Source organism: Pelophylax lessonae (assembly GCF_965119305.1).
Source record: "Pelophylax lessonae genome assembly, chromosome: 6".
Classification (NCBI taxonomy): Eukaryota; Metazoa; Chordata; class Amphibia; order Anura; family Ranidae; genus Pelophylax; species Pelophylax lessonae.
The window spans coordinates 108838837-108852040 of record NC_138773.1 but is presented as its reverse complement, the minus strand read 5'-3'; the positions used below and the strand labels follow the sequence as shown (position 1 = coordinate 108852040).

The window sequence follows — 13204 nt, the reverse complement described above, 5'->3', positions numbered from 1 at the left end:
AAATTTGAGTTGCCGATCAGTATTTTTGTGTGCATACTTGCAAGTACACTCAAATTTGCGCAAATGCCACCCTTCCTGCTTGTGTGTGCATTCTCACAAATATGTGCAAATACCTGTAGATGATGCACAGCCCATCCTCACGTTTTTTCTGCCAGGAATATCTAAAGCTCATACATGAGTACAGTGTGCAAGAGGCTTTAAGATGGAAAGATATGCAAAAGATTGACTGCAAAACGTATCCTTTTTAAGGGCCGGTTCACACTCTTGCGAGTGCGGCGATCGCATGTAATATCGGAGCGCACTGCTCCTTCATTACATGCGATCGGATGTGCGGTGCAAATTCAGCCATACGCTTTGTATGGCTGAAATTCGCACTGCACCCGCACAAAAGACGCACAGGACCCTTTTTTCCAGCCGCATCAGGATCGGATCGCACAGTGGTTCACACTTGTGCGATCCGATCCTGTGCGAACTGTCAGATCGCACTGCGATATGCAGACTTGTATAAAGTACTCGAAATTTCTACTTGAGTAAAAGTACAAGTGCTCGATCAAAAAATTACTTGAGTAGAAGTGGAAGTGCTCGCAGAAAAAGTTACTTAAGTAGAAGTACTAAAGTATTCAACATTTTTTTTACTTAAGTATTGCAAGTAGTTTTTTCAAAAAATTTGCTACTTAAGTACTAAAAGTAAAAAGTACCAGTAGTTTTGAAAAAAAATTTCTACTCAAGTACTGAAAGTAGAAGTACAAGTACTGTGTTATGTAGTTATTAAAGAAATAAGTCAAAAGTTTGAACATCATATTGTTTTTATTATTTCAAATGATTTATTTAAATGATTAACCTGTGTTTGTTAGTAGTTTCTTGATGCACTTTAAGTGCTGTAGCACCATTTATTTGTTTGTTTCATATTTTCTTTTTATTGGAAAGATTTGGTATAGCAGCTTTTATTATACACAGCCTTTATTTTCGTATGCGCTGATTTACAAATGACATTATACACATTTTTTTGAGCTTTATGCAACCTGCCATCTACTGTTCTGGCAGTGGTAATTTTTTTAAAAGTAACGAGTAACTATGCAGCACAAAAAAAAAATACTTGAGTAGAAGTATCGAAATCATCGAAAAAATGTAGTGAAGTAAAAGTAGAAGTAGGAGAAAAAAATTCTACTCTAGGAAAGTACAGATACCGCATTTCGGTACTTAAGTACAGTACTTAAGTAGTTCTACTTCGTTACTATACATCTCTGGCGATATGCGATCAAACTGGGGGTGTCGTTAAGTTCCGGTTCACACTTGTGCAATGCGGAAAGGCTGCGAATTCGCAGCCTGTTCCCGCATTGCAAACGCACATCTGGCAGTTCACACTGCCATATGCGATACGCAGGGGGTGTCAATTAAATGTTAACGACACCCCCAGTTTGATCGCATATCGCAGTGCGATCTGACAGTTCGCACAGGATCGGATCGCACAAGTGTGAACCACTGTGCGATCCGATCCTGATGCGGCTGGAAAAAAGGGTCCTGTACGTCTTTTGTGCGGGTGCAGTGTGAATTTCAGCCATACAAAGTGTATGGCTGAATTCGCACCGCACATCCGATCTCATGTAATGAAGGAGCAGTGCGCTCCGATATTATATGCGATCGCCGCACTCGCAAGAGTGTGAACCGGCTCTAACATTTAATTGACACCCCCTGCGTATCGCATATGGCAGTGTGAACTGCCAGATATGCGTTTGCGATGCGGGAATAGGCTTCCCGCATCGCACAAGTGTGAACCGGGACTAAAAAGATTTATTCAGGTTTTTAATATTGTGTACATAAATACAATATTAGGTGTATTTATATTCATTATTTCTGGGTAATATCATGTATATTACCTCATTTTATAAGAACATTATATGTGTAGCTTGAGTCTATCAATATTTCTTTTCACAAACATTTAGGAAAAGTTCTGTATGTCAACATAGTACAGAAGTCAGAAGTGTAACCGGTACATAAAATCAAATTAAAAAGGCTACAAGACTCCTCTTCTTATGACAACCTGATCTAATTTTGTGAAACTATTGTATACTATTAATAGAACATGTTGATGCCTGGAGTTACTAATATCACCTTTTTGTTTTGAAAGCCAAGTCCTCCCAGACAATGTTTCATGTAACACCTATATTTAGAGTGTAAAATGAAACATGGTCGGTGTGCACAGCCCCGACTTCTTTTCGTTGATCCTCCAATTGCAGGTTCTCTGATGTCATCACATGTCAGCAGTCCTGCATTGTACATGAGGACAGGAAGGGCCACCTACATACCTGGAGGATAGAGAGCGGAGAACAGCATTTAACCCTTGCAGTTCCTTCCCTAGCACTGCCCCCTATCAGCTTGCGGGTCATAGCCCTCAGTCTACTGGAAGTGTCTAATTATCGTCTGTGCTGGTCCAGCATCTCCTCCCCTCCCTTCATATCCTTTTATGTAGCTGTCAGGGTAGAAGTGAAGGAGAATACTAAGGAGTGCCACTTGAGTGACAGCTTGGAGTCTTGCTGGGGCTGCTGACATCACATTTAAGATGGGGGAGTCCAGCAACAATCTCAGGGCTTTTGGTTGTCTGCACAAGAGGCATTTGCAGATAAATTGCATGCATAAAAAGGTTAAATGCAAATATAATCGTATGGGAAATATGATATTGGAGCCTGAGATCATTAGCTAAGCATTCTGGTAAAAGCAGTTGGTCTTTAATCCTTCAAAAACAAGTAATTAAAAATAGCTTCCTGCATCACAGACAAGAAAACAAATATGAACCATGAAAAGATATCGCTCACCGCCCACATAAACCATGCAGGTTTAAAGTCCCTGACTGATTCAGGGGACGCAAAGGCCAGATCATCAACAGCTTAGCGTCTCATTTACAAGCAGCCAACCACTCCTGTTGCCAAGGGTGTACTGCTTCAACACTCCCTGATAGACAGGGGCTGAGTGTTTCCTGTTCCTTTCCTGGATTCACACACAGACAGGTTACCCCTTTAGGACCAGAATCCCTGTAGTCAGGGTTTGGAGGTTCTTTCTCACCTGAACATCTCTACAAACCTCCAAATTCTGGATCCCTAATTAGGACTTACTGTACCAATCCAGAGAGTACTGAAAAGCAGTCCACTCCTCTCCAGCTAAACTACCCCAGAACCCCTCGCCACTGCATGGGTGAGAACCCTTGAGTACTCAACCGTGACTTCAAACCATCCACCTTAAAGAGACAAGAACCTAAATAATGGGGAAATATGCTGTATCTACCAGCCAGGACCCATCCCTGGCTTCCTGTACAGAAGATTCTTGTAAAATGAATAGTTCAGCAACAGGGCCTTCTTATTGGCTGTGGCACAGGAGCGCCAAATACTGATCTGAATGCAGCACATTCCTTTCAGTTCGCCCTGTATGCACAGACTAGTGCTGCATTAAAAAAAAAAAAAAAGCACATTGTGCATTCATACATCAGTACCATGTACAAGGACCCGAAGATGCATGCATTTGTCTTTTTGGTCTCTATATAGCAGCCTTTTTAACCCAGATGAACCCCTGAAATAATTTCATCAATTTTTAGAGAACCCTTACTAAAATCAATTCATCTGGGTCAATGGCAAAAATGCTTTTACATTGGTGGTCAGTAGAAATAACGCAACCTCGGTGGTCAGTATGCCACCTATACAGAGAGCTACAACTTTTATTGGCGTCATGGTGCTGGCTCTGCCAAGTGGCATCGGTCCTGATATTATGCAACCACCATGAATTGGAAGGTCAATCAGCCACAGCATAAGGAACACCTAGCAACCTCTGGAGGAACCCTGACTGGAAATGGCTGTTCTATAGTAACTGTTATCTCATACAAATGTTTGGTTGGTGCCATCTAGTGGAAGTAAATTCTACTGTAGGAAGAATGATAGCGATAGCAGGCGTTTGCCATTATCCAGTGCAGCAATTTTGGATTTTAGGTGATACCCTTTATTAGCCCACTATATAATAAACATGCAAACTTTGTAAACATGCTATGTTTCTTCATCAGGCAGTATACCTGATGATGTCTCAGTTATAAACTCCGAGAGATGTATGCTGGATAGCTAACTGCCATGCAGGAGCTTGACTTGACTCAGTAAAAGAGCTCCAACCTCAAAAGTCCATTCTTAGTAAAGGTGGCAAAAGTTGTAATAGCCAAGCATCACACCACTGTAGCTATACACAAAAGTAGTAAATTGGAAAATAACATTTAGAAAAAAAACTAAGGGTTTGCAAGAATGCGAAGGTCTTTTTGCTTAAGGCAGAGACATAACTTGTCTTAAATACTTGCACTAAGGCCCCTTTCACACCGGACATGTCTAGTCTGACCAGCATAGGATTTCTGAACAGATCATCTGCTAAACAGGATCAAAACTGAACAGATGACCTAGCTTTCCAGCCCCATATTAGATCTTTGGGTGGCCGGATGTAAATGGACTTGCATACATAAAACTACCGTACTTTAGGCCTGTCATATTTAGGTAAAAAAAAAAATGGAAAAATGCTGAACCTTTCCATCTTTTTTCAGACCTGCATGGAGTCCAGACTTAGAGGTAAACAGACGCAAATCCATTTACATTCAGCTGCACAAAGACTAAGGCTTTGGACCTGATTGGACTGCCCGTGTGAAAGAGGCCTAAGGCCCCTTTCACACGGTCCGCATTCTGTTGCGGACCGTGCTCTGCTCAGCGGGGATCGATCCGCCGATCCCCGCTGAGCCTGCGGATGACAGCTCTGTCTCCGCACTGTGTGCGGAGAGGGAGGTGTCAGAGCCCCGCTGCTCTCTATGGGGAATCGCCTGTCCGTTCTCATCCGATCCGATCCCCAAGGACAGGATCGGATGCGGATGGCAGCGGGTGTCAGCGGACATGTCACCACTGACATCCGCTGCTCTATAGGGCTGAATGGGGCATCCGATCAGATCCGCCTTAAAAAACTGACAGGCGGATCTGATTGGAACGCCCGTGTGAAAGAGCCCTAATACTGTAAAATACCTAATATGTTACAATGTATATTTGTCCGCCTTTTTTAAGCCATAGCCTGTCCACTCCTACTATATAACACAAGCACCTGCAACAGAGGTACGTTTTGCAATTCATAATATGTTGCATTGATCTGTTTGAGATAGTAATGAAATGTGTGATTCTCTGTTTACACACCAGTCTTATTAACTTTCTTTTATTTAGTCTGTTTTTAGGTCTCCATGATGCCATGTTCTATCTGACGTGTTTGGTCCCTCTCTGTATAGCGGCTGTACAGATCATCATATGGACCCCGTACTCCATCCGGAGCAGTCATGTTACAGATTCATACTGAGAGATTGAAGCAATAATTTATGAAACTCTAAGTACAATAGGATGAGAATAGCTTGGTGCCTTTTTATTATGTTTATTTCTAATAACTGCCTGGTAAGCAGTTTTTGATGGTTTATTCTATATTTTCCTCTGCCTGCCAAGTCTTAGAGAAAATCTGCTAAACACTATTTACATTGAAACTAGCTTTATGGCATAAACCCTGGGCAGTTTAAAAAATACCACATCATTTTCTGAAAAAACCAACACTTACTGGTTATGAGTTGAGCATTCCTCTAGCTGTAACAACATGCGAAAGCATTCAAACAAGCCGAGTACAGAAGCTTACATTTTATCATGGTCCTTATGCTAGAATAGTTCCTCCTTCTGTAGTCTTAGGGAATTAAAGTGACACTAAACAATACAATTATTCTCCAAAAATAATTCATACACATCCACTACTTATTGGCCCTATAATCTATATTGTATTTTTTCATACCCCAAACTGCCCCCCCCCCCCCCTCGCATCAGATTTACACACCGTATCAGTGTGAACCTAGCCTAATCGATTCTGGGAACTGCTGGCATGTATGGGAAAAGAGTGTTTTTGTGTATGTCCCCATCACTAGGTAAATCCATAACATGAATGTATTTTGTATATTTTGTTCTAAAATATACCATTACCTTACACTACTAGAGAAAGTATAGTGATTGCTTTCATAGGGTCCGAACACATATATGCAGTAAATATTATAAACGCTCACAGTAAATATGCGATTTAAAGCTGAACTACAGGCAAAAACATTATAGAAAAAAAAATAATTCAGCTCTGCATGCGTTAATAGATCTTTAAATGTAGTTTTTAAAACCACGCAGTGTAAGTACCTGAATTCAACCTGGTATTGGCCCCTTGCAGTCCTTGTACAGCAGCCCTCAGACTGGGAGAGGGAGATGCACCACAAGGAGGCAATCAGTTGGACTGCAGAGCTAACAAGGAACATGCTAATAGGAGAAGAGTGACACAGATCTCATCTGTCTTCTGTGGGGTTGATTTACTAAAACTGGAGAGTGCAAAATCCGGTGCAGAAACCAATCCGCTTCCATTTTGTGTTGTCAAAGCTTGATTAAACAAGCTGAAGTTAGAAGCTAAATGGCCATCATGCACAGCTATACCAGATTTTGCACTCTTAAGTTATAGTAAATCAACTCCTGTGTCTCCTTTCACTCTTTATTCATTAGGTGGGAGAAGACCTGTAGGCGTTACTGAACCAGCAAAAAAAAATCAGGTCTCCCCTGCCCCCCCCCCCTTACCTCTTCTGCCAGACAGAGCTGTGTGGTGTGGCAGAGTTATATAAATCTTAGGGTTGGTGCCAGAAATGAAAATGATCTGGCAGATAAAACTGCTTTCTTCTATGTATTTTGTCTGTATATTTAGTTGTCTGCCTGGAGTTCAGCTTGCTTCACAAAGCCCCCCTCCTTCTCAGGTGTCACCATTATGGTGCATGTGCAGATGTACCCATGGGTTCTGCCCAGGGGCGGATCCAGAGTCTAGTCGTGGGAGGGGCTCTAGGTTTTTCACTGGCAATTTGTCTGGGCAATGGCTGGTGTTAGCACTTCAATCATCACGGCACCATATTTGATATGGTGTCAGGATGATTGAAGTGCATTATTTTTGTTATTACATTATAATATTAAATGAAATAGTTCAACTCACCATAATGCAGAATCAGAATCAGTGGGAGCCCTGAGCATTTCACTTGCCACGTCGCTTGCCACCAGATGTAGCTTGTCACTTGCCACGTTACTTGCCACCAGATGCGGATTGTCACATGCCACCAGATGCAGCTTGTCACTTGCCACAGCACCTGACACCAGATGCAGCTTGCCACGTCGCCTGACACCAGATGCAAATTGACACTTGCCACGTTGCCTGTCACTAGATGCAGCTTGTCACTTGCCACGTCGCGTGACACCAGATGCAGCTTGTCACTTGCCACGTTGTCTGACACCAGATGCAGCTTGTCACTTGCCACGTCGCCTGTCACCAGATGCAGCTTGTCATTTGTCATGTCACCTGCCTCCAGATGCAGATCGTCACTTGCCACGTTGCCTGTCACCAGATGCAGCTTGTCACTTGCCACCTCGCGTGACACCAGATGCAGCTTGTCACTTGCCACCTAGAGCGGATTGTCACCTGCCAGTGGCTGTGTCAACGAGGGAGGGCTGTGAGAGATAAAGTAATGTCACTGTCAATGTGCACTTCATGCACAAAGAGAGGGATGTTTTCCCTGGTACAGAGCCTTGCGAAAGTATTCGCCCCCCTTGAACTTTGCAACCTTTTGCCACATTTCAGGCTTCAAACATAAAGATATAAAACTGTAATTTTTTGTGAAGAATCAACAACAAGTGGGACACAATCATGAAGTGGAACAAAATTTATTGGATATTTCAAACTTTTTTAACAAATAAAAAACTGAAAAATTGGGCGTGCAAAATTATTCAGCCCCCTTAAGTTAATACTTTGTAGCGCCACCTTTTGCTGCAATTACAGCTGTAAGTCGCTTGGGGTATGTCTCTATCAGTTTTGCACATCGAGAGACTGAAATTTTTGCCCATTCCTCCTTGCAAAACAGCTTGAGCTCAGTGAGGTTGAATGGAGAGCGTTTGTGAACAGCAGTTTTCAGTTCTTTCCACAGATTCTCGATTGGATTCAGGTCTGGACTTTGACTTGGCCATGCTAACACCTGGATATGTTTATTTGTGAACAATTCCATTGTAGATTTTGCTTTATATTTTGGATCATTGTCTTGTTGGAAGACAAATCTCCGTCCCAGTCTCAGGTATTTTGCAGACTCCATCAGGTTTTCTTCCATAATGGCCCTGTATTTGGCACCATCCATCTTCCCATCAATTTTAACCATCTTCCCTGTCCCTGCTGAACAAAAGCAGGCCCAAACCATGATGCTGCCACCACCATGTTTGACAGTGGGTATGGTGTGTCCAGGGTGATAAGCTGTGTTGCTTTTACGCCAAACATAACGTTTTGCATTGTTGCCAAAATGTTCGATTTTGGTTTCATCTGACCAGAGCACCTTCTTCCACATGTTTGGTGCGTCTCCCAGGTGGCTTGTGGCAAACTTTTAACAACATTATTTATGGATATCTTTAAGAAATGTCTTTCTTCTTGCCACTCTTCCATAAAGGCCAGATTTGTGCAGTATACGACTGATTGTTGTCCTATGGACAGAGTCTCCCACCTCAGCTGTAGATCCCTGCAGTTCATCCAGAGTCATCATGGGCCTCTTGGCTGCATCTCTGATCAGTCTTCTCCTTGTATGAGCTGAAAGTTTAGAGGGAAGGCCAGGTCTTCGTAGATTTGCAGTGGTCTGATACTCCTTCAGTTTAAATATTACTTGCACAGTGCTCCTTGGGATGTTTAAAGCTTGGGAAATCTTTTTGTATCCAAATCCGGCTTTAAACTTCTCCACAACAGTATCTGGGACCTGCCTGGTGTGTTCCTCGTTCTTCATGATGCTCTCTGCGCTTTAAACAGACCTCTGAGACTATCACAGTGCAGGTGCATTTATACGGAGACTTGATTACACACAGGTGGATTCTATTTATCATCATTAGTCATTTAGGTCAACATTGGGTCTTTCAGAGATCCTCACTGAACTTCTGGAGAGAGTTTGCTGCACTGAAAGTAAAGGGGCTGAATAATTTTGCACGCCCAATTTTTCTTTTTTATTTGTTAACATGTTGAAATATCCAATAAATTTCGTTCCACTTCAGGATTGTGTCCCACTTGTTGTTGATTCTTCACAAAAAATTACAGTTTTATATCTTTATGTTTGAAGCCTGAAATGTGGCAAAAGGTTGCAAAGTTCAAGGGGGCCAAATACTTTCGCAAGGCACTGTAGCAGTCTTTGCGCATGCGTGTGGAAACCCTATGCGTGTACAATATCCCAGGGGACCCGACGTGTGCAGATGTGCTACAAAGCTCTCACGGTACCAGAGCCTGGCAGCGGCTTCAAGAAGCGCTCCATGGTGTGGTGGAAGGCTGTGGGAGATGGACCATGCTTTCTGGGTTCCAGAGGGACTAGCAGACACTGTCCGGTAGCTGTAGTTGTATTGCTGCAAGAGAGCCACAAACTGGGAGCTATATAAAAAAAAAGCCTCCTCATGCTGCCATGCCAAGACCCAGCCCCAATATGGTCGCGTCTCCTCTTGGCCAATCGGGTCTCAGGACCCGCTTCCTGATTGGCCGGGAGGAGAAGCAGGAAGACAATGGGGAATAGTAACTCGCTATTGTCACACAACTGGGTGGGCTCGGGGCGCACTGCTCTGCGCCCTAAGCCCCCCCTTTTTTTAAGCCAATGTGAGCCTAAGGCACCCTGCATGTAGATTAGGGGCCGGGCGCATGGGTTAGGGAGGCTGCGTCCCTAATGGAGCGGCCGCCACTGGGAAGGAGGCTGGGCAGCACAACATGCCCTTTAGGGTGATGGTCCATTTTAAGTCAGTGAATTCAGACACACTCCGATATGATACTATGTTTCTTTGTGTTATTAGTTGATGCACTGATTTAAAATTGTTTAAAATATTAGATTATATTTAGTATATTCTGTATTGGGGGTTCATTATATGTGCATTGTTGGTTTTATTTAAGGCAAAGGGCAGTGTGTCAAGTACTTTAACTTGAAGCGGCAAAATGTTCTTCCAGATCCAGTCTAAATGAACAAATCTGGCTGTGGTTGCTGTGGGTTAATATCTGCTGACTATCATCTGTGCTCTTCGCATTACCTTATTGCAATAGTGTTAAATGTTTGCTTATATGTGATTTTTATTAGTATGTTATAGTAGAAGACCTTTAGTAGGATTTATTAAATATGTATAATTTGCAGACATTACTGACTTGACTAAGGGCTCGTTTAAACTAGATCCGGTTGCAGTACATTTTTAAAAGTAGGGCATGCACTACTTTTGACGCGAGCTAGTGCAATTTCAGCCTATTCAAATGAATGGGCTAAAAACTGCACCAAACTGAATCGCACAGGAACACGGACTGCATTCCTGTTCAATTCGGTATGCAGTTAGGTGTAAATTGGTGCATAAAGGTGAATCCTAAGCAAATATAATAAAACACCACATCTCCTAACAATGTATGCATTATAAATAATACAATATATGTTAGATACAACTAGCATAAGTTTGCACATAATTGCACAGTGCTGTAAATCTAAAGCTGGCGATACACCTACAGATTTTTTTTTTGTTCAGCCCATGCAAAATAGAAATCTGGCATGTTTTAGTGTGGATGGAGGAATCTTCAGAAGCTTTCGGGCCACACCGCCCCTGCACTCCCGTCAAACTTGGATGTGCAGCCACTGCATCTCCATTTACTAACAAAGGCTGACTGCACACAACTCCGTGTGCATAAACAAAAGCCTGATTCACACTGAAAGGGTCTCTGTGCCCATGTGGATGAATGGATGAGGGCCATTAGGTACTGTGTTTGCTTACTGCTGTCTGCAATGCTTACTACCGAACTGTTAACAGTGCAACTCTGACAAAGTGCCAGTGTACTAGGTGTAAACTAAATACAGAGGGCAGGCTTTTAAAATGTAACTTTTAGTGGCGGGTCCACTTTGAAATGAATCTGTAATACGTAGCGTGTGCAGTAACACTGATCTGAAGTGTTTTATGTAAATGTAAACGCTACAATTTTACATTATGGACTATATACTGTAGCTATATGCAGATGAATATAATATTACTGTAAAGAGCAGTGGTGTCAAAGCAGCCAATGAGACGCTGACTTCTAGAAGTTTAAGATTATCATCTCATTTTTGATTAGTTAAAGCATAAGTTCACCTTAAGTAACATGTTACATGTTGCGCCTGAATTGAGGGTGCAACATTTAACATGCTACTATTCAGCAGCCCCCCTGTAACAGCAGATAGGGGTTCCTCTCCCCTTCAGCAGCTGTCAAATTTTAAAAGTGTCTGCCTGCACAGCCGCGTCATTCATTCACAGAGATCTGGAGAACAGTAGAGAGCAGGAGAGGAGTTTTTTGGGCAGAAAAACGCATATAAACACGCCTAAACGCTAGGCACATTTAACATTTAAACGTTCATTCATTCCAATGGTCAGAATAAATAAAACGCATCTAAACGTGGGCAAAACCAGTCATTAGGCACATTAGTTGAGCTGATTTTTTCCAGCCAGAAGCAAAGGTGTCCAGGGAAGAAAAAAAAAAACAATATCCTGAGTGCATGAGGCTTTAAAATTGTCATGACAGGGCTCCACCCAATCAGCTGTGACATTTCACAGAAATCTGTGAATGAATGAGGCTCCATTCACACCTGGGCGTTTTTGAGCGTTTTTCAGCTCCAAAAACGCTAAAAAAAAACGTTCCAAAACGCCCAACAAGTAAAACCCCATTCATTTAAATGGCCCCTGTTCACATCTGAGCATTTTAACGCCTAAAGCAAAATGCCTGGAGCTGAAAAAAGTACATGAGCTTCTTTTTGGGCTGATTACCAGCGTTTTTGATAGATGTCAATGCCTGCCTCCAAAAACGCCTGAAAAAAACGTCTGAAAATGGCGGTAAAATCGCGGTTAAAAAAACGCGTGAAAACGCTACGTTCAAGTGTGAATGCAGCCTAAATGAACTACAAGTCCTGTCTTCCACTGCGGCAGATGGCTTGTAGATTTCAATGGACTACGAGGGTGCTGATGAGCAGCCTCGTTACCCAGTCACTCTTTCTGCAGCTCTGAAACTGATAGCCTGTATGGAAATGCGGGCACAAAGCTGTAGGAAGGAAATGCAGGAGCCTGGCATTGTTCCTGCAATCCACTGATCGCTGCTGCAATGCTCTGCAGACTCCTGGAAAAAAAAATATAAATACACATTTTTTGTTACCTCCAAAAATATATGCATTTATTATTGCGGAGGGAAGTACAGAGAGATAATGAACATGAATATTATTTTGCAGTAGTCACTGACATTCTTGAGAACATTGATGTGTCTATTTTGTATGTATTTGGAAATGTTAAAAACAATGTGAACTTATTTTGTGGTTTAAAAAAAAAAAATTCTATTTACTTTTTTATTTGCTGTTACTTTTGGTGAAATAAAAGTTATAAAATTTTAAATTTGTGATGTGATCTTTGAGCCATTGTAAAGGTGATTCAGTGTGTAATATTATATATTATACTGTGTATAGATGAACTTGTGTCTTTTTTCAACCTGACTAACTATGTATACTGAGTATTTTTTTTTTAGGTCTCATGCACACAGGACATACACTGAACAAAATTATAAATGCAACACTTTTGTTTTTGCCCCCATTTTTCATGAGCTGAACTCAAAGATCTAAGACTTTTTCTATGTACACAAAAGGCTTATTTCTCTCAAATATTGTTCACAAATCTGTCTAAATCTGTGTTAGTGAGCACTTCTCCTTTGCCGAGATAATCCACCACCTCACAGGTGTGGCATATCAAGATGCTGATTAGACAGCATTATTATTGCACTGGTGTGCCTTAAGCTAGATACACACTATACAACTTTTGTGTTCAGATTTCCTTTAGATTTACCTTCAACTATGTAGTGCAGGGGCCCGCCTGATTGCATACAAATTAAAAGTGCTTAGATTTGACCTCCTATTATATGGTTTTGGTAAATCTGAAGGAAAAAATCTAAAGACAATTGTATAGTGTGTATGGCCCATTAGGCTGGCCACAATAAAAGGCCACTCTAAAATGTGCAGTTTTATCACACAGCACAATGACACGGATGTTGCAAGTTTTGAGGGAGTGTGCAATTGGCATGCTGACTGCAGGAATGTCCACCAGAGCTGTTGCCCATGAATTGA

General features: G+C 41.9%; 1 protein-coding gene across 2 annotated transcripts in view; it reads left to right on the top strand.

Moving 5' to 3' along the window:
• Window positions 1-5844, top strand: part of LOC309558248 (transmembrane protein 180-like) — an 86442-nt gene extending 80598 nt beyond the window's left edge. For both annotated transcript variants that reach the window (XM_082261291.1, XM_082261290.1), the window contains exon 7: window positions 5223-5844. In XM_082261291.1, coding sequence (XP_082117417.1) covers window positions 5223-5352 — 130 coding nt within the window. In that variant the 3' untranslated portion in view covers window positions 5353-5844. The remainder of the gene's footprint in view (window positions 1-5222) is intronic.
• Window positions 5845-13204: the final 7360 nt, after the last annotated feature.